The sequence below is a fragment of the Salvelinus fontinalis genome, chromosome 18 (assembly GCF_029448725.1).
Source record: "Salvelinus fontinalis isolate EN_2023a chromosome 18, ASM2944872v1, whole genome shotgun sequence".
Lineage (NCBI taxonomy): Eukaryota > Metazoa > Chordata > Actinopteri > Salmoniformes > Salmonidae > Salvelinus > Salvelinus fontinalis.
This window is the reverse complement of record NC_074682.1, coordinates 23,411,548-23,434,334: the sequence shown is the minus strand read 5'-3', so window position 1 is coordinate 23,434,334 and position 22,787 is coordinate 23,411,548. Positions and strand designations below refer to the sequence as shown.

At 45.3% G+C, this 22,787-nt stretch overlaps 1 protein-coding gene across 4 annotated transcripts in view; it reads left to right on the top strand.

Moving 5' to 3' along the window:
* LOC129815168 (rho guanine nucleotide exchange factor 10-like protein) overlaps positions 1–22,787 on the top strand; it is a 193,328-nt gene that overhangs the window by 153,993 nt on the left and 16,548 nt on the right. For all 4 annotated transcript variants that reach the window (XM_055868654.1, XM_055868653.1, XM_055868655.1 and 1 more), the window contains 2 exons: positions 2,625–2,767; positions 12,716–12,887. In XM_055868654.1, coding sequence (XP_055724629.1) covers positions 2,625–2,767; positions 12,716–12,887 — 315 coding nt within the window. The remainder of the gene's footprint in view (positions 1–2,624; positions 2,768–12,715; positions 12,888–22,787) is intronic.

Genomic DNA, 22,787 nt, shown 5'->3' with positions numbered 1-22,787 from the left:
GACGCACGGCTCTCGAACTTCGCCTCTCCCGAGTCCGTACGGGAGTTGCAGCGATGAGACAAGACTGTATCTACCAATTGGGGAGAAAAACGGGGTAACAAATAGAATTTAAAAAAAGGTATCTCCCTGTATGTCAGGAAGATAGTCCTCAGATTTAAATCCAAAATGGCAGAATTGTTGAAGCATTCTCTCATAGCAATTTATTTAATGTCAGTAGTCATAGATGGAAACTCAGAAATACATGTTTCAAACCATCACCATTATAGCAATGAAAGCAATTGCAGTACAATTAAAGCAGGAGAATGCAATACATTTATAAATATGTCACGCCACTAATACTCTTACAAATATTAGCTAGTAATTGATATTAATTCAGATAATCATTGCATTCACTCAACAATGTGTAAGGATTGTATTATATTGTATGGAATGTGACATTAAAATGGATAGGTTATTTTGTTATTAGACATTATTAACAGGGCTTGTATCTGTAACAGAAATGGCTTTTGATTTAGTAATCCAATCAAATTAGTAGTGCAATTATGAGTCGTACTGTTTCCTTGTTTCAATTTGTACATCTGTCGATTTGTACATGCTAATGTATGTCTCAATCTGCTGCAGTGAATGCTTCAGTGAGTGTGTAAGAAACACATTTTCTGTCATGCATTCAGTCTGCTTGCGGAGACATGTAATGTGTGATAGGATTTTCAGGGGATTCCATCAAGTGGATACATTTGTGAAAAGCAACTTAATTTCAGACTAGCAACCTTGGAAAATATTGCCTTAAAATACCTATCTTAATGCCCATTGTTGGTGATATTCCCTGCCAGTGTAAAGAAATGACACCTGAAGTCACCATACAGTGGTAGGCATGGTTGTGCTTTGGTCAGTCAGGCATATCATACAGTAGGGCCAGGAGGCTTAGTTAGCACAATCTCAACATTCACTCTCCCAGTCACCTCAGCCTGCGGGAGCACAATGGCTTTATCACCGTGCGGTGTGGTGTGGTGCATCTGTCCTGGCTGTGTCAGTGTGGCTGCCTGCATCTCCCCAGCACTCTACTCTGCTCTCACCTCCAGCCATGCAGAAAGGATGATTAATTACGTCAGTGTGCTGCGTGTAGATTAAATATGACTATTCATGTTATGTAAAATTAATAAATAAAAAAGAGGGAGAAGACAGGTGAAAAGCTCTGGAGTGGAGCGTGGATGGTGTCAGGCAATGTTTGTGCATTTTGCACAGCTGTTAAAGATTGATGCCCCTGGATGGTACACTACTGCCTGGAAACCATGTCTGCAGGAGTAGGAAAATATAAAGTCCTCACATGGGACTTCTATCAAAAGGCATATGAACAGCCTTCCCAGCACATTGTTGCTTAGCTGAAAATCCCAATGTCATTTTTCCTTTTGTGGTGCGTGTGGTAGAGCAGTGACATCGCTTGTGCATGGGCCGAGGGGACTTTTAAAAGACTGAATTTGAAAAGGTGGAAGAATGACATTTAGAACACGACAAGCAATTAACCTGGGCAAGTCAGAAGTCATTGTGAAGCTATTCTGGTTTGAAAGGCAAGATACAAACAACTAAAAAGTATAATTAAATGGCTGTGTGCACTTTCTTCTTAAATGTTGCTTCATTAACTCACTGCAAATGAAAAGCGTATGTAATGCGCTTTATAACACGTTGCCACAGAAGCAGGTATGGGTGCCTGTGATTACAACTCAAAGGAAAAAGGTCTGCTTCATTTTCACACTGATGTGCAAAAAAAAGAAAGTTGCGATAAAGAAGTTGGAAAGCTGATTGAATTGTATGGCAGATATTAGCATATGGTATTAAGAATGAATTATTGTTTAGCGCACGAGTCTCAAAACATATTCCAGAGACACTGCTTTCATAAAATTGTGATTCAAGCTGGTGTGTACATGCGTGAGTACGCGTGTACAGTATGTCTGTATGTCTATTTGTGTGTATATGCGCGCATGTGCATGCTTAGTTGCGCATGCCCGTGTGCGTTTGTGAAACAGTAAGTATAAGTATTTGTATGTGTTTTCAGTTTGGAATATTTGTCTAGCAAACACCAGGGCAAGTTGCTTCAGTATAAGTAGAGGAAATATAGTTTAATTGCCTTGCTCAAGGCAACAGCTGCTGAATCACTACATTTCATAGTCAAACAGAAATTGTTGCATGTATTTAAAACATAATCATTAAATGGTGATAACAAGTCATGATTTTGTCAGCTGTTTTAGCAGAGCTTTGATTTGTCTATTGTAAAGTAGGAGTAATGGGGCGTCAGGTACCCTAGGGGTTAGAGAGGCGAGCCAGCAGCCGAAGGGTTGCCAGTTCTAATCTGTTGGGAAGTGAGCTGGCAACCGGAGGATTACTGGTATCAAATTCTAGATGCTTTTGCCTGCCGTTGTGCCCTTGAGAAAGGCACTTTACCCCCCACAACAACTGGTCCACAGGCACCCTTCTACAAATTGTATGTATGTGGATCTTTCGGTGGGGTTGGGATAAAAAAGCGGAAGTAACATTTCGGTTGGAACTGTGTACAACTGACAAATAAAGTGATCTTAAATCTTCAGTTTAAAGTGTTCTACTCCTGAGTGTTGGTTGTGTTGTGTTCTCAGGTGAGCTGTGGGAGCCAGACTCCTGCAGGACTGTTATTGTGGGTCCAGAGCCGGTGCGGACTCTTCTGGAACTGGAGGACTCTATGTGGGCCAGCTGTGCCAACTCTGTGACCGTCATCAAGGGCTCCAGCCTTGCCACCCAGGTACAATAGGAGATGCACCAAGTGTTTTATAGTTTGCACAACAGCACACAAACACATACCTCCTGAAATGCCCCTGAAAAGCATCTTCACTTCCGCCTGGCATACTTTTCACAATTGCCTTAGAGCAGAGGCTCACGCACAGGATAGTCTCAACAAGCCTGTCTTTTACTTCAACTCAACACACTTGCTATTGGAATTGTAAACTATATTCGAACTCAAAACTCCTTGAGTTATACATTATTACTTACCCTGAGTACAGAATGAGCTTTGAGGCAGCAGTGGCTCTCTGTGCTTGTACACTTTCCTGCCTGTCCAGTCCTCTGGAGATCAGAGCTTAGCCAGCTGAGTGACCACGCAAAGGAGACAAGGTTCTGTCTGGCTGGCTCCAGCATATCCCTCCTCCGCGTTGAACAGGCGTGTGTACTCAGGTCGTCGCTGGTTGCTCCTTTCATAACTTTGTCTTCCTTACTAATGCACACCCTAGAGGGCTGACTTCACTGGGGCTGTGGTGCGGAACTGGGATCAGGGAAGCAGCACTTGCCCCTGGGGCTAAGCAATAACTTCGTGTTGGGGGCAGGCCAGGGTCGTGATCACTCAGACTCACCCCTCTCTACTACTTTAGTGGTCTAGCCCATTTACCTAAGTTAGAACAGCCTTACTGTCAGCTCTGCTCTATCTTGAATTGATGATCCTTGATAGAGCCGGCAGTTAACACAGAAGGCTACACTGTGCTCCCTGCAAAGCTCCTGTGTAAATGGGCAGCACCACACTGGTGTGACATCGCAGTGTGCCGAGCAAACAGAATAAAGCCCCTCAGACAGTCCTGTGGATATGCATCCATCTCTCCTCCTTCTCCTCCTCTCCACCCTTAGTGGGTTTGAAGCGACCTGTGCGTGTGTGTGTTCTGCATTGTGACAGAGCTGTGGGAATGGTCCATCTGCCCACAAAAAGAAGGGTTCTAAATCAGGCCTGTCGTCAAAGCCTAACCAGGCAAGACAGCATCGACACATGGGCCTTTGATCAATATTGACAGGCATGGCATGTCTACCTCCCTCTCCTCCCAACTCTATAAGATAGGAATATGCTTACTCCGCCTCCTTCCTCCTGTCCTAAGCATGCCCACTTTCATCCTTCTCCCTCTCCATGCCCAATCCCCTCCATCCATCCTTCACCTCCATGGCTGTGCGATTGTGGCTGTGGATTTGCTCCTCTCCTAAGAACAGACACATTGTCAAATCAAATCAAATCAAATGTTATGTCACATGCGCCGAATACAACATATCAAATCAAATGTTATTGGTCACATACTGTACACATGGTTAGCAGATGTTAATGCAAGTGTAGCGAAATGCTTGTGCTTCCAGTTCCAACAGTGCAGTAATATCTAACAAGTAATCTAATAATTCCCCAACAACTACCTAATACACACAAATCTAAATGGATTGAATAAGAATATGTATATACAAATACATGGATGAGCGATGGCCGAGCGGCATAGGCAAGATGCAATAGATGGTATAAGATACAGTACAGTATATACAGTGGCTTGCGAAAGTATTCACCCCCTTGGCATTTTTCCTATTTTCTTGCCATACAACCTGGAATTAAAAGGTTGTTTGGGGGGTTTGTATCATTTGATTTACACAACATGTCTACCACTTTAAAGATGCAAAATATTTTTTATTGTGAAACAAACAAGAAGTAAGACAAAAAAAATGAAAACTTGAGCGTGCATAACTATTCACCCGCCTAAAGTCAATACTTTGTAGAACCACCTTTTGCAGCAATTACAGCTGCAAGTCTCTTGGGGTATGTCTCTATAAGCTTGGCACATCTAGCCACTGGGATTTTTGCCCATTCTTCAAGGCAAAACTGGTACAGCTCCAGGATGGGTTCCGCTGGTGTACAGCAATCTTTAAGTCATAAATGTTTCCCCTTAAACCACCTGAGTGTTGCTTTAGCAGTATGCTTAGGGTCATTATCCTGCTGGAAGGTGAACCTCCATCCCAGTCTCAAATCTCTGGAAGACTGAAACTGGTTTCCCTGAAGAAATTCCATGTATTTAGCGCCATCCATCATTCCTTCAATTCTGACCAGTTTCCCAGTCCCTGCCGATGAAAAACATCCCCACAGCATGATGCTGCAACCACCATGCTTCACTGTGGGGATAGTGTTCTCTGGGTGATGAGAGGTGTTGGGTTTGCGCCACACATAGCATTTTCCTTGATGGCCAAAAAGCTACATTTTTGTCACATCTGACCAGAGTACCTTCTTCCATATATTTGGGGAGTCTCCCACATGCCTCTTGGCGAACAACAAACTTGTTTGCTTATTTTTTACTTCAAGAAATTGCTTTATTCTGGCCACTCTTCCATAAAGCCCAGCTCAGTGGAGTGTACGGCTTAAAGTGGTCCTATGGACAGATACTCCAATCTCCGCTGTGGAGTTTTGCAGCTCCTTCACGGTTATCTTTGGTCTCTTTGTTGCCTCTCTGATTAATGCCCTCCTTGCCTGGTCTGAGAGTTTTGGTTGGCGGCCCTCTCTTGGCAGGTTTGTTGTGGTGCCATATTCTTTCCATTTTTTAATAATCGATTTCATGGTGCTCCGTGGGATGTTCAAAATGTATAATATTTTTATAAACCACCCACCCTGAACTGTTGCTCTCCACAACTTTGTTCCTGACCTGTTTGGAGAGCTCCTTGGTCTTCATGGTGCCCCTCGCTTAGTGGTGTTGCAGACTCTAGGGCTTTTCCAACAGGTGTATATATACTGAGATCATGTGACAGATCATGTGACACTTAGATTGCACACAGTTGGACGTTATTTAACTATTTTTGTGACTTCTGAAGGTAATTGGCTTCTCCAGATCCTATTTAGGGGCTTCATAGCAAAGAGGGTGAAAACATATGCACGCACCACTTTTCCGTTTATAATTTTTTGAATTTTTTGAAACAAGTAATTTTTTGAATTTCACTTCACCAATTTGGACTATTTTGTGTATGTTCATTTCATGAAATCCAAGTAAAAAATACATTTAAATTACTAGTTGTAATGCAACAAAATAGGAAAAAACGCCAAGGGGGATGAATTATTTTGCAAGGCACTGTACATATGAGATGAGTAATGTAAGATATGTAAACATTATTAAAGTGGTATTGTTTAAAGGGACTAGTGAGTCTCTATGTAGGCAGCAGCTTCTCTGAGTTAGTGATTGCTGTTTAGTAGTCTGATGGCCTTGAGATAGAAGCTGTTTTTCAATCTCGGTCCCAGCTTTGACGCACCTGTAATGACCTCGCCTTCTGGATGGTAGTGGAATGAACAGGCAGTGGCTCGGGTGGTTGTTATCCTTGATGATATTTTTGGCCTTCCAATGACATCGAGTGATGTAGGTGTCCTGGAGGGCATGTAGTTTTCCCCCGGTGATGCGTTGTGCAGACCGCACCACCCTCTGGATAGCCTTGCGGTTGAGGGCGGTGCAGTTGTCGTACCAGACAGTAGTACATCTGTAAAATTGTGCATCTGTAAAAGTTTGAAGGTTTTAGGTGACAAGCCACCTTTCTTCAGCCTCCTGATGTTGAAGAGGCGCTATTGTGCCTTTTTCACCATACTGTCCTTGTGGGTGGACCATTTCAGTCTGTGATGTGAACGCTGTGGGTGGAGACCTTACCGTGAAATGCTTACTTTCAAGCCCTTAAATAACTAACAATGCAGTTTAAGAAATAGAGTTAAGAAAATATTTACTATATTTATTTATATTTAATAAACTAAAGTAAAACAATGTAATAAAACACAGTATATATTTTTAACAATAACGAGGCTATATACAGGGGGTACTGGTACCGAGTCAATGGGCGGGGGTACCGGTTAGCCGAGGTAATTTGTAAAGTTACTATGCATAGATAATAAGGAGCAACGAGTAGCAACAGTGTAAAAACAAAGGGGAGGGGTCAATGTAAATAGTCCGGGTGGCAATTTAATTAATTGTTCAGCAGTCTTATGGCTATGGGGTAGGAGCCTTTTGGTCCTAAACTTGGTATCGCTTGCCGTGCGGTAGCAGAGAGAACAGTCTATAGCTTGGGTGACTGGAGCCTTTGACGATTTTTGGGGCCTTTCTCTGACACAGCCTAATGTATAGGTCCTGGATGTCAGGAAGCTTGGCCCCAGTGATGTACTGGGCCGTACGCACTACCCTCTGTAGCACCTTGCTGTCGAAGGCCGAGCAGTTGCCATGGCAGGCGGTGATGCAACCAGTCAAGATGCTCTCCATGGTGCAGCTGTAGAACTTTTTGAGGATCTGGGGACCCATGCCAAATCTTTTCAGTCTCCTTAGGGGGAAAGGGTTTTGTCGTGCCCTCTTCACTACTGTCTTGGTATGTTTGGACCATGATAGTTTGTTGGTGATGTGGACACCAAGGGACTTGAAACTCTCGACCCTCTTTTTCCTGTAGTCCACGATCAGCTCCTTTGTCTTGCTCATATTGAGGGAGAGGTTGTTGTCCTGGCACCACACTGCCAGGGCTCTGACCTCCTCCCTATAGGCCATCTCATTGTTGTCGGTGATCAGGCCTACCACTGTTGTGTTGTCAGCAAACTTAATGATGGTGTTGTAGTCGTGCTTGGCCATGCAGTCGTCTGTGAACAGGGAGTACAGGAGGGGACTAAGCACGTGGCACATATGTTGTTGCCTACCATTACCACCAGGGGGTGGTCTGTCAGAAAGTCCAGGATCCAGTTACCGAGGGAGGTGTTTAGTCCCAGGGTCCTTAGCTTAGTGATGCACTTTGTGGGCACTAGGGTGTTGAACTCTGAGCTGTAGTCAATGAACAGAAGTCTCACATAGGTGTTCCTTTTGTCCAGGTGAGAAAGGGCGGTGTGGAGTGCAATTGAGATTGCATCATCTGTGGATCTGTTGGGGCAGTGTGCGAATTGGAGTGAGTCTCAGGTGGCGGGAGGATGCTATTGATGTGAGCCATGACCAGCCTTTCAAAGCACTTCATGGCTACCGACGTGAGTGCCACGGGGCGGTAATCATTTAGGCAGGTACAGCATTCTCACATAGGTGTTCCTTTTTTCCAGGTGGGAAAGGAGAGTGTGGAGTGCGATAGAGATTGTGCTCAGTGTAATGCAGGGCTAATGAGCTGTTCAGGCGGTGGGACTTTAGTGATACTTTAGTGCTGGGGCTTTAGCCAGCAGTGCTTCTCTCTTCTGCTGATGAAGGACTTGGGTGGTGCTGCTGTTTGTGTGACAGCAGTGATGGGTGGTAGGGGCATATTACCTCTGTCACGCTTTGCTACCACTCTCGTGGTTGTAAGCAATGCAGAACTCAGCTCCCTAATACCACGTTGTCAATTGGGTGAGCAGTTGTTGCCTTCACTTTATTTGATAGTGAGGAAAGAGTGCTCCACTACATGTTCAGGATCACCATCCATTTTAGAAGAGACCTTAGTGCCAAATATATGCTCTGATAGGCTGATGGGCTCTCCAGGCAGTATCCAATGTTGTCAAGGCTGGCAGTCATGCAGCCCTGTAAACAAATATCACATCCACTAACCTCTTCAATTAAATTACCCTACCAGTCAATTCATTATTACTGTGGCTATGGCATTGGGCTCCCGAGTGGCGCAGCGGTCTAAGGCACTGCATCTCAGTGCTTGAGGCGTCACTACAGACACCCTGGTTTGAATCCAGGCTGTATCACAACCTGCCATGATTGGGAGTCCATTAGGGTGGCACACAATTGGCCCAGCGTCATCCGGGTTTGGCCGGTGTAGACTGTTATTGTAAATAGGAATTTGTTCTTAACTGACTTGCCTAGTTAAATAAAAGTTAAATTTTAAAAAAAAGTTTTGTGTTTGGCCTCACCAATGTACAGGGACAGATCAAATTTAAAGCAGCCTGATAATGACATATCCAGTGAAACATATGCTAGACAAGGTGTCATGCTGACAGGGTGTCAGTTAATGATCAGTCTGTTAATTAAGAATTAGTCTGTTTATGCCAAAATCACTGATTAAACCCCCCTCATAATTTCTTGCGGTTCACTGACATTGTTAATGTTCTTTACATTTTATACACGTTTGAACTTGGTCTGTTATTAGATCTTAAATTATTTGAAATAAGACTTCTTGAATTGAATTCTCTATCAGAAAAAAAACATTTGGTAACACTTTATTTGTATAGTCCATCTGTAGAAAAAAATATGTTTAAATGTAGATGCTCTACAGATGATCAGTTATGGTTCAACTAACAATCTACTAACCCTTGCCCTAACCCTAACTTTAACCCTGGTCCTAACCCTAACCCTAAACTTAACCCTAACCCTTTTATTTTATTTTTCTAAACCTAATCCAAACAATTTTTCTTTGTGGTTGCACTTGAAAATGGGAGAGATGCAGTATCCTCTCCTCCCAAACAGAGCAGAGCATGCACCTACTGCTGTGGAGTCAATTAAAAGAGAAAACACATCAAAGGGTTCTCTTCTTTCCCCACTCTCAAACAAAGGAGGTCCCTCTGGCAAGAGCACACAAACAGGTGAAAATCCCTGTCCACTGGTGCCTCGCGCTCTCTCTTTCTCTTTCTCTCTCTCTCTCTCACACTTACTCTCACTCTCACTGTCTCGCTCTCTTTCTGACTAATCTCTTAGCCCCTCACTCATAAACCAAGAGGACCTGTGAGATGATGCCAGAGCCAGCCCCTGTCATGGTGCAGACCTCGGGGGTAGCATGCCTAGCCATGATAAGGCTCGTTGCTCTTCCTCAGCGACTCATTCATTTAAAAAATGTTTTTATTTAACTAGGCAAGTCAGTTAAGAACAAATTCTTATTTACAATAACAGCCTACCCCAGACGACGCTGGGGCAATAGTGTACCGCCCTATAGGACTCCCAATCACAGCTGGATGTGATAGAGCCTGGATTCAAACCAGGGACTGTAGTGACGCCTCTTGCACTGAGATGCAGTCCCTTAGACCGCTGCACCACTTGGGAGCCCGAGTTTTTGCCTGAAAAGCCTTCTCTTTTCCTGTGGTCTTGAGAAGTTGGAGGGTGGGAGGATGTTGTATACTGACACAGTAGAAAAGATGCCCCAGTCTGTGAATCATTGGTGCAGTTAATTACAAACTCAAGAGAGACACACTATGGCCATCTGAGAAAGCAGGCTTGGTAATATCCAGTCGTCTGGCCTACTTGGGTTTTGTGGAAAGATTTAAAGAGGGCTACATTCAGATGTTCTATTGGTCTTTTCTAATCAAGTACTTCAAACAATGTGTAGGCAGGTTGCTTAGGATTCAAACCTTCTCAAACAGCCTAATTCATACTCTTAACTTCTTATGGCTGCAGGGCGCTGCCATATTTATGTTAAAAACAACCTGAGGATTGATTATAAAAAAACGTTTGACATGTTTCTACAAACTTTACGGATACTATTTAGAATTTTCGTCTGCCCTTCATGACCTGCACGAGCCTGTGGTTTACTGAACATAACGCGCCAACCAAATGGAGGTTTTTGGATATAAAATAATCTTTATCGAACAAAAGGAACATTTATTGTGTAGCTGGGAGTCTCATGAGTGCAAACATCCGAAGATCATCAAAGGTAAGCAATTCATTCTATTGCTTTTCTGACTTTCGTGACAAATCTACATTGCTGCTAGCTGTTTGGAATGTTTTGTCTAGTGATCGAATAACTCACACCAACGCTTGGATTGCTTTCGCTGTAAAGCATATTTTCAAAATCTGACACGACAGGTGGATTAACAACAAGCTAAGCTGTGTTTTGGTATATTGCACTTGTGATTTCATGAAATTAAATATTTTTTGTAATTTTTTTGAATTTGGAGCTCTGCAATTCAGCGGATGTTTACGAAAATGATCCCGCTAAAGGGATCTGTGCGCCAAGAGGTTTTTAACTACTTAGCAGTCTTATGGCATTGGGGTAGAAGCTGTTCAGGGTCTTGTTGGTTCAAGTCTTGATGCATCAGTACCACTTACTGTGCGGTAGCAGCGAAAACAATCGATGACTTGGGTCTTTGACAATTTTTAGAGCCTTTCTGACATTGCCTGGTATAGAGGTCCTGGTTACAATACGTCATTGAGAAAATGTATTATTTTCATAATAACATCATTTTTTGGTCAGTAGGTGCCCAACATAACAAAAGGTGGTGGTGTGTTACTCAGATAAATCCTGTCTGCATTTCTGATTTCTGTAACCGTTAGCGTATCTGTGTAATATTGACATAAACTCAGAATATGCAAACATGGTCCTGTTTAATCAATTGCTGTGATGATCAAAGGACAGTTCATTACCTCAGTCAAGTGAATATATAGCTTAAAGTTATGTTTGTATCTGTATTTATTTTTGCAATAAAGATTGTGATGCTACAATTTCCAATAGGCTTATATCTAAAAAAAAATACATACAGCCTAAGGATGGGGGGCTAATATATACACACACATCATTTTAATAGCAGGACACTGTAAAATCCATTATCCCTCTGAAGAGTATGAATTAGTGATGTGTGAACAATTCAATAATTTACCTTGTATGCGGTACAAATCACAATATTGTGGGAGCACCTCCTCTAAGAGTATGAATTAGGCTGTTTGAGACGGTTTGAATCCTATGAAACCTACCTAAACGTTGTTTGAAGTATAATAGACCAACATAGCTACTGTAGTACTGTAGGTCAAAGCTGTGTGCTGGAAAACCTTGGTAGAGCAAGGGTGGAGTAGGCATTGTGGTGCTCATGTGAATTTCCTTTCTTTTTCAGCCTAATTATCACTTAAAGGTGCAATATGCAGAAATCGCTCTGCCATTTCCTGGTTGATAAAATTCTAATAGTTTGCCTAATTTCAGTTTATGTGACAAAATAAGCAAGCGCAGAGAATCATTGTACCATCTAAACCACTGTGAAATATTTGTTAATTAACCAAAAATATAGTATTTTCAGCTGTTTGAAGCTGGTGCACAGAACCGAAAGTAAAAGACGTAAAAACACAACTTAAGAACGGGAAGCATAGAAATAGGAACGGGAAGCATAGAAATAGGGCACATTGAACAGATCTACCGCTTGTTAGACTTGCTTTTAATGAGAATGACTGATCTATAACTAACAATTCTATGTGAATTTGGTCAGGTTGCACAAAAAGTTACATATTTCAGATTTAAAACATAGTTTTCTGTTTTTAATCTGCATGGTTTTTACACCGGAAGGTGATTATGCCACATTATTATACAACACTATTAAATACAACTCCTGGAGAGGGGTTCTTATATGTCATTGATCCACAGTCCTTTTTTAGTGTGCACATTTGTGTGTGTGCTTCTGTGTGGGTGAGTTTTTATGTGCATGCATACGTTTAATAAAGTCATATCTATGATATTATAACTTCATTATGTATAAGGTGTCTACATGCAGGTCCATAAAATTGTGATGTGCAGAGCAATGGTAAATAAGCAATTACAGACAGTAACGTCACACTTAATATGGTAATTTGTTTTGATAGCCAGAATGCAATATACCGGTATTATAAATGTCCAGATTTCTCTAGGATAATTTTTTTCTCCAGATTGTGAGCATGTACCTCAGCAGTTCCTCACATAACCCTTATATCTGATAGCAGAGAAAGCTAACCAAGATAACATCACGTGATTTGACAAAACAAATATGTTCTATTGCATTTAGACCAGGATCTCTACATGTAAAATGAATTGTATTCATAAAAATCTCAGATCTACAGTATATCTAATTTAAAATACCAATGTAAACCGGGTCTAACGGTGGCCATACTGTTTGGTCATTGATTTGTATATACATGTTCTGTGTGTAAGCATTTGCTTGCCAGCTCTAGGCCTATTTTAAGTCCCATCTCTACTATGGTTTCCATGGTGATATTATTCACTGCTTCCATAGCGATGTTATTGACAGCTTCCCCCCTTCCCTCTCTTCCAGAGGTTTGAGGTGCACCCAGACCCCATGGTGACCGTGGCCCATATGGTGCGGGCTGGGGGAGGAGTTTGGATGGCCTTTAGTGAGGGCTCTTCTATTCGCCTGTTCCACACTGAGACACTGGAGCATCTGCAGGAAATCAACATCTCCACGCGAGTATCTTTGCACAACCCAGGTACAGTACAGAACGCCCACCCTCAGGTTGGCATAGGGATTCATCTTGACCTTCTAATTCCAGGGGCCAACGTTTTCCTGCTGTTTTTACAGTAGAGCCCAATGTCACCCTCTCTAACACTCCTGCCCTTAAGCCCTCTGATTTAATGCATCTCTATAATTTTGACGGCCCATTCTTGGTTGTTTTTGAAGTATTTTAGAAAACACTTAAGTCAAGTGTTGTATGAAACAACGTCAACTCCACAAGTCTTTGCTATTTTTCTATCACATTCAAATCTGTCTTCAAGCACATGCAAATGCATGAGCCTGACCTGTTGTGTTAGTGGGGTTAGGAGGAAAACATATGGCATACATTAGTCCGTTTTTGGGGCCCTCATTGTACAAGAGCAATGAGAGGGCACCAATTAAGTCACACCGACGATGCGCTCCTCACTGGACAGGTATTCTGGTCTTGTCTTGCTGGAGCTAGCTGCTCCTTGGGTCCTGTGCTCCAGGGATTGACCTGAATAAGTAGCCTCCAGAACCCGTGAAGCCCTAATGAAGCTGTAGGGTAAGAGGCTGGAATTAATAAAAGGAGTAGAGTCATGAAGGCGCTGTTAAAATGCTAACAGGCAAAGTTTTTCATTGCACGAGTTGCCATGGAAACGCGTGTTTTTCCTTTAACGCCCCTGCAACGCTGGTATTGTGCCAGTTTTTCCCCCTTCTTTCTATTGGCATCTCTCCATTTTCTTCTCTCCTCTCTCACTTTCTCTCTTCTTACCTTATCTTTCTCCCTTTCATTTTGTACTGCCACATCTCTTTTCTTCTCACCCATATTTGCTGTCTTCATCTCACCCTCATTTTACCTTTCACTGCAACCCCTTTAGGATGATGTATACATTCTCCGCCTTCCTACCTTCATGATACATTAAATATACTGTATATCAGCCAACCCAGGTATTTCCATGGGAGAGTCAGGATAAACCCACAGCAGACACAGAAAAGAGTATGTCTGAGGGTAGTCATTCCACTCATTGTCATTTTGATTCAATCTCAGCCCAAGGTCCTATGGTCCAGGGAGTCATTACATCCTGATTAACCTGGTGCCTCAACTCTCACACTGTTTCTGAGGGTTATTTTGAGCTGATTCAGTGTAGCCTGTGCTCCCTTTCCGCTAATGCTGTCTGAAAGTATTCAAATGTGCCTCCTTCCCCCATGCATCTCAGCCCAGACAGAGTTTGATATTCTCCAGGTCAAAAGGACTGAGGATCAGAGTCGGACAAACTAAAATTAGAAAAAGGCAGTGCACCAAATCAAGCTTCAGCAGCCAGGCAAAGATAATTACCGTCAACAGTTCCACTATTGTAGCCCTTTCTCATGAAATGGATGGAGAAGAAAATAATAATAAAAAAAGTCATGTTTCAGAAAGCCCAAGCTTTTCTTTCTCAGATCGAAGTTTATTTTTGTTAGACACTTGTAGAAGACATTCCTATCGGTCAAGATGTCTAGACTTTAGATAGTTTGGTGATCCTGAGGTAATTTCTTCCCTACTCCAGCACTTCCTGATGAAATATGCAGTATGTATGAGAATGAGAGGGTGGCAGGTTGGCCTCAGGGAAAGTTGGGAGACAGTGTGCAAGGGGGGTTAGGGGGGCTAGGATGGGGGGTGGCTAGAGGGGTCCTCAGGGCCTGAGAGAGAAAATGCTCCAGATTCTCTTCAAGGAGCACCTGGTTCTTCTGGATACACTGAGTGCACATGTAACATGGAATATTGATTGAGTTATTACAGATCAATGCTCTTCCATTTCCACTGGCCTCTCTATTAATAGATCATTCATTCATGAATGATCTTTTCCCAAAATCCTCACCCTTTAACCTTTTACACTTGTGGGAATTGGCCTATATGGATGTGGCTAAATTGAAATGTTTCTTTTAGAGGAAACATGGAAATCATAAGTATAACCATGGTAGCAATTGAAAGGGATCAGCTTGGAGATAATGGGAAAATTATTAGACCAAAGTTGAGGACATAACAGTTCACCTGACACAACACTGAATACAAACATTACACTGATTATATTATGTGCATTTTACATTTACTTCCTTTTTTGCCGCATTTGTTGATACCGAAATCTGAAAATACTCTTGTTACATTCATTAACATGATAATAAGTATATTCCTGGTAAATGTGGGGTAGGTGCAACATAAGACAACAAAAATGACAAGGGTTTGAGTGAGAGGACTGACTGGTGTCTCCAAGTGGCCACACACCTCTCCAAGGTGTGTACAGTTTCTAAGGGCATTTCCATCTAAAAGGACCCATTAGTACCAACATGTGAAGTTCATAGGAGCATGTCAAATTGGATGTCAAATGAAAGCTAAGAGTCTATATTTTTGGAAAGGCATAGATAGATGTTTCAATCATTTTCCATCTTAATTAGGCATAGGTAAAGGCTTTGATTTCTGGATAAACAGATGGAAACGGGGTCTTAGAAAACATCTACCAGAAAAAGTCTTAAAAGGTATCAGAAATACATCAAAACACAATAATATTGAAGTAAAGACCCCTGCCAACTAATATCAACAGTTATATTTTGTTTTGGAGAAATTGTTTACATTGCCTTGTGCCTTGTAATTCTGTTACCAAAATCCCACATACTGTATCTTCAAGATATTTAAACATTTATCTCCCTCATGAGGAGGGAGGATAATGAAAGTTCACAGAAGTAACAAGTAATCGTCGACCACCAATTAGTTATAGTGATTTACTAATATCAATTTTGTTTATGAGTTAGTAAGTGATTAAAACTCGTAATTCCGTTACCAAAAAAAATCAGTAATGGAATTGTTGCAACTGAATTGGCTACAATGGGAAATCATAATAGTCACCTGCTACTGTCCTGCCTCCCACTGTCATACTGTTATGTTCAGCTGGTTACTGTTTTCTTTCTCTTTCTGTTATCTGGTGGTCAAACCAAGAGTGTTAAAACAGTCTTAGTCTGGACAACCTCTCCCTCTCTCTCACTCTGCCTCTCGTTCTCACTCTCCAGTTAATGTCACCTCTCCCAGATTTTACTGGCACCCACCCATGACCACCCCTCTCTTTCTATTTACCATAACCAGCATCCTCACCCACTGAGCATCGACCGACACCAGACATCCATGGATGTTCAAATTTGGTCAGTCCACCCAGTTCACAAACGAACGGGATGGACCAAATCTGAACCTATCATAGACATACAGTATGTTTCACAAGTTTGGATAGCACAGTACTGTACAGTGAGTAGAGCACAGTCAAGTACAATACAGTACAGTGAGTAGATCACAGTAGAGTACAGTCCAATACAATAGAGTAGTACAGTACAATACAGTACCGTAAAGTATAGTACAGTAGAATATAATATACTGAACTCTACTGTACTATACTGCAGTGTACTCAACTGCACTCTACTGTACTCTACTGTACTCTACCCTACTCTGCTCTGCTATTCTGTGCTGTATTGTACTGCACTGTACTCTACAGTGCTCTGCTGTGCTGAGCTGAGCTGTGATGTCAAAACTTATGAAACATGAGGAAAATGACATTCATATCCATAATTATGCATTTACGTGTAGTACAGATCAGGGATCCATGATGCAATTCAGTTAATGCAATTCCGTTACCAGGTGTAAATCCATTTCACTTACTCAACAACCAAAATAAATGTTTTCTAACTCAAGGTGCCATGTCATAGCTGACACCCCATTCTTTCTGCAGATGTCTGTAACGACCTGGGTGTCGGGGGGGTGCGAAGTCAAACGCAGGAGACAGCAGAGCTTCAATAAGTTGAGTCTTTAATCCCCAACTGTCCAACACAAATGTCCAACACGGACGAAATGGGTGAACATACACCACGGTCCAACGACACGAGCAACAATCCCAGTCCACAAATACAATCTCCACTCCCGAAATCCAAAAGGTTTACAAAGTAACAATCCCGCACAAAGACGCCTACGGGCTGGCTGACAAATAAAGCCATGCTAATTACCCACTTAACTGAACACAGATGTAACAAATAAACACATAAGGAGGGGGGAGGAAAAAGAGTCAGTGGCAGCTAGTAGGCCGGTGACGACGACCGCCGAACGCCACCCGAACGGGAAGGAGAGCCTGCCTCGGTTGAAGTCGTGACAGTACCCCCCCTCTGACGCGCGGCTCCCGCAGCGCGCCGACACCAGCCTCGAGGTCGACCCGGAGGACGAGGCGCGGGGCGATCCGGATGGAGGCGATGGAAATCCCTTAACATAGATGGATCCAAAATGTCCTCCACCGGTACCCAGCACCTCTCCTCCGGACCGTACCCCTCCCAGTCCACGAGGTACTGCAGGCCCCTCACCCGGCGTCTCGAGTCCAGAATGGCCCGTATCGTGTACGCCGGGGACCCCTCGATGTCCAGAGGGGGAGGAGGGACCTCCGGCACCTCACCGTCCTGCAGGGGACCAGCTACCACCGGCCTGAGGAGAGACACATGAAACGAGGGGTTAATACGATAATAGGAAGGGAGTTTTAATCGATAACACACCTCGTTTATTCTCCTCAGGACTTTGAAGGGCCCTACACACTGCGGCCTCAGCTTCCGGCAGGGCAAGCGGAGGGGTAGGTTTCGGGTCGAGAGCCAGACCCTCTCCCCCGGTACAAACACGGGAGCCTCACTGCGGTGGCGGTCAGCGCTCCTCTTCTGCCTCCTAGTAGCTTGTTGAAGGGACTCCTGGACGGACCTCCAGGTCTCTTTGGAGCGCTGCACCCACTCCTCCACCGCAGGAGCCTCGGTCTGGCTCGGATGCCATGGTGCCAGGACCGGCTGGTACCCCAACACACACTGAAAGGGGGACACATTAGTAGAGGAGTGGCGTAGTGAGTTCTGGGCCATCTCGGCCCAGGGAATGTATCTCGCCCACTCCCCTGGACGGTCCTGGCAATAGGACCGCAGAAACCTACCCACCTCCTGGTTCACTCACTCTCTCCACCTGCCCATTACTCTCGGGGTGAAAACCGGAAGTCAAGCTGACCGTGACCCCCAGACGCTCCATGAACGCCCTCCATACTCGGGACGTGAACTGGGGGCCCCGATCAGAAACGATGTCCTCCGGCACCCCGTAGTGCCGGAAGACGTGAGTGAATAAGGCCTCCGCAGTCTGTAGGGCAGTAGGGATACCGGGCAACGGGAGGAGACGACAGGACTTAGAAAACCGATCCACAATTACCAGAACCGTAGTGTTTCCCTGAGAAGGGGGTAGATCGGTCAGGAAGTCCACGGACAGATGAGACCATGGCCGTTGTGGAACGGGGAGGGGTTGCAACTTCCCTCTAGGAAGGTGCCTAGGAGCCTTACTCTGAGCGCATACCGAACAGGAGGAGACATAAACCCTAACGTCCCGAGCTAAGGTAGGCCACCAATACCTTCCCCGAAGGCTCCCCACTGTCCTCGTCACCCCAGGGTGACCCGAGGAGGGTAGGACATGAGCCCACCGAATCAGTCGGTCCCGAACACCAAGCGGTACGTACTTACGGCCCGCCGGGCACTGAGGAGGCACGGGTTCCGCCCGTAACGCCCGCTCGATGTCCGAGTCCACCTCCCATACCACTGGCGCTATCAGCCTCGAGGCGGGGATGATGGGAGTGGGCTCGGTGGTCCTATCCTCCGTGTCGTAAAGGCGAGACAGTGCGTCAGCCTTTACGTTTTGGGAGCCGGGTCTGTAGGACAACGTGAACCTAAACCGGGTGAAAAACATGGCCCACCTTGCCTGACGCGGGTTCAGTCTCCGAGCTGCCCGAATATACTCCAGATTCTGGTGGTCGGTCCAGATGAGAAAGGGGTGTTTAGCCCCCTCAAGCCAGTGTCTCCACACCTTCAGAGCCCTGACCACCGCTAACAACTCCCGATCCCCCACATCATAGTTACGCTCCGCTGCACTGAGCTTACTAGAGAAGAAAGCGCAGGGGCGGAGTTTTGGTGGCGTACCCGAGCGCTGTGATAGCACGGCACCCACCCCAGCCTCGGACGCGTCCACCTCCACTATGAATGCCAAAGAGGGATCCGGATGCGCCAACACGGGAGCATCCGTGAACAGAGCCTTCAACCTGTTGAAAGCTCCGTCCGCCGCCGCTGACCACCGCAACCGCACCGGGCCCCCCTTTAGCAGTGAGGTAATGGGAGCCGCTACCTGACCAAAACCCCGGATAAATCTCCGGTAGTAGTTGGCAAAACCCAAAAACCGCTGCACCTCTTTCACCGTGGTTGGAGTCGGCCAATTACGCACGGCCTTTATGCGGTCACTCTCCACCACCACCCCCGAGGTGGAAATGCGATAACCCAGGAAGGAGACGGCTTGTTTGGAGAACACACACTTCTCAGCCTTGACGTATAGGTCATGCTCCAGCAGTCTGCCAAGCACTTTGCGCACCAGAGATACATGCGCGGCTTGAGTAGTTGAGTAGATCAGAATGTCATCGATATACACAACTACCCCCTGCACGTGCAGGTCCCTGAGAATGTCGTCTACAAAGGATTGGAAAACAGCTGGAGCATTCTTTAACCCATACGGCATGACGCAGTACTCATAATGGCCCGATGTGGTACTAAATGCGGTTTTCCACTCGTCCCCCTCCCGAATACGCACCAGACTGTACGCGCTCCTGAGGTCCAGTTTTGTAAAGAACTGCGCTCCGTGAAATGATTCCACCGCCGAAGCGATGAGAGGTAGTGGGTAACTAAACCCCACTGTGATGGCATTTAGACCTCTATAATCAATACACGGACGCAAACCTCCCTCCTTCTTCTTCACAAAAAAGAAACTCGAGGAGACGGGTGAGATGGAGGGCCGAATGTACCCCTGTCCCAGAGACTCCGCGACATATGTCTCCATAGCCAACGTCTCCTCTTGGGACAAAGGGTACACGTGACTCTTGGGAAGCGCAGCGTTAACCTGGAGATCTATCGCACAATCCCTACCCGGTCGATGTGGTGGTAATTTCGTCGCTTTCTTTTTACAGAAAGCGATTGCCAAATCGGCATACTCGGGGGGAATGCGCACCGTGGAACCCTGGTCTGGACTCTCCACCGACGTGGCACCAATGGAAACTCCCAGACACCTTCCAGAACACTCCTCTGACCACCCCTGGAGAACCCCCTGTCTCCACGAAATATTGGGATTGTGCCGGGCCAACCAGGGAATACCCAGCACCACTGGAAACGCAGGCGAATCAATAATAAAGAGACTGATACGTTCCCTATGATTCCCCTGCGTCACCATGTCCAGGGGAACTGTGGCCTCCCTGACCACCCCTGACCCTAATGGCCGGCTATCTAGGGAGTGCACGGGAAAGGGAGAATCTATCGGCACAAGCGGAACGCCCAACTCTCGGGCGAGTCCGCGATCCATAAAGTTCCCAGCTGCACCTGAATCTACTAGTGCCCTATGCTGGGAAGAGGGGAAAAATAAAGGGAAAAAAATTGAGACAAACATGTGACCAACAGGGGGTTCTGAGTGAGTTTGGTGCTGACTCACCTGGGGTGATCGAGAAGCGTTCCGCCTGACATCTCGACTCCCAGACAGACCCCCCCAGCACCGATCGGCCGTGTGTCCTCTCCGACCACAGCTGGTGCAGGGGAGGCCTCCTCCTCCGGTACCCCTAGGCGCGGCCCCTCCCAACTCCATTGGGATGGGAGCCGGGGCGCTGGGTGGTGGAACGCACAGGACCCTCTCCCAACGCCCGCGGGCAGCCAGCAGATTGTCCAGTCGGATGGACATGTCGATAAGCTCCTCCAAAGAAAGAGCGATGTCCCGACACGCTAGCTCCCTGCGGACGTCCTCCCGGAGACTACACCGGTAGTGGTCAATAAGGGCCCTGTCGTTCCACCCTGATCCCGCGGCCAAGGTCCGGAACTCCAGCGCGAAATCCTGTGCGCTCCTCTTCTCCTGCCTAAGATGAAACAGTCTCTCACCCGCCGCTCGGCCCTCTGGGGGGTGGTCGAACACGGCACGAAAGCGACGGGTAAACTCTGGGTAGTGCTCCTTCGCTGAGTCCGGGCCATTCCAGACTGCGTTGGCCCACTCCAGAGCACGACCCGTTAGGCAGGAGACGAGGACACTCACCCTCTCCGCTCCCGAGGGAGTAGGGCGAACAGTGGCCAGGTATAGCTCCAGCTGGAGTAAAAACCCCTGGCACCCTGCCGCCGCTCCATCATAATCCCTCGGGAGCGTAAGACGGAGCGCGCTGGAGCCGGGGGATGAAGAGTCCTGAGGAAGGGGAGCTGAAGGTGGAGAGAGGAGCCCACTCCTCTCCCATCGCTCCATTCTCTCCATCATCTGGTCCATGGCGGATCCGATTCGATGGAGGACGGTGGTGTGGTGGAGAACCCGTTCCTCCATCGATGGGAGAGGGTTGGCTGCTGCTCCTGCTGACTCCATTCTGGGTGCGGGATTCTGTAACGACCTGGGTGTCGGGGGGGTGCGAAGTCAAACGCAGGAGACAGCAGAGCTTCAATAAGTTGAGTCTTTAATCCCCAACTGTCCAACACAAATGTCCAACACGGACGAACTGGGTGAACATACACCACGGTCCAACGACACGAGCAACAATCCCAGTCCACAAATACAATCTCCACTCCCGAAATCCAAAAGGTTTACAAAGTAACAATCCCGCACAAAGACGCCTACGGGCTGGCTGACAAATAAAGCCATACTAATTACCCACTTAACTGAACACAGGTGTAACAAATAAACACATAAGGAGGGGGGAGGAAAAAGAGTCAGTGGCAGCTAGTAGGCCGGTGACGACGACCGCCGAACGCCACCCGAACGGGAAGGAGAGCCTGCCTCGGTTGAAGTCGTGACAACGTCTTTGAATCTTATTTTGGAGCAAATATTTTACAGAGTTTTGAAAATGTGGTCGCATAAAAACCTGAGGGAGATTTTACTGTAATTCCGTTACTAAAGTTCCTCCACTAAATTATTTTTTGCACATTTTCCTGTGGAAATTGTTGAAAGTAGTCCTTGTGCATAGAGTTGTATGGTTTGTTAAACTTTGAAATCAACATTTTACAGTGAAAAAAAACTGAGTCAAAGCGTAAATCCATTATCAAGGAATTGCCCCTATGCAATTTTAATGCACTTTTATGAGTAAAGAAGAGTCTTCAACTACAGTATCAGGCACTTATTCGAGCTCTCATAGCTGTGCTGTTGAGGAACTAGAGCAAGCACACTTGTAGTTGTTTTATTTGGAACATAACTCTGCATTCCCGCCATCACACCATTACTGTTGTTGTTTACACAATCCCAAAAAATTCTATTTTCAATCGCAATCTGGGTTAGGTGGGTATGATTTGTAAGCTTGTTCTACTGCCATCATGACTAGCTATGTTATAATATATGATCTTACAGTGTTAGGCTTTCACAAGGCAATTCAGAGAAACAGACCATAATTTTGGTGCGCATAGAAAGGAGTCATGAGTGCATTGAGATACTTCAAAATAAACAAACATAGGCTCATTCTGTAGAGAACAATTTGTCACACCCTGGCCATAGAGAGGCTAGGGTGGGCATTCTGGTTTCTTTATTTCTATGTTTTGTATTTCTATGTTTTGGCTGGGTATGGTTCTCAATCAGGGACAGCTGTCTATCGTTGTCTCTGATTGGGATTCATACTTAGGCAGCCTTTTTTCCTTTGGTGTTTGGGGGTAGTTATCTTTGTTAGTGGCACTAATGCCCTGTTAAGCTTCACGGTCGTGTCTTTGTTTTCTTGTTTTGTTGTCGACATTTACATAAATAAAAGAAAATGTACACTCACAACGCTGCACCTTGGTCTCCTTCCGACGACGGCCGTGACAGGTATGATGCCATGTCATCTTGTAACTGTACATCAAACATAGTGATCGTAAA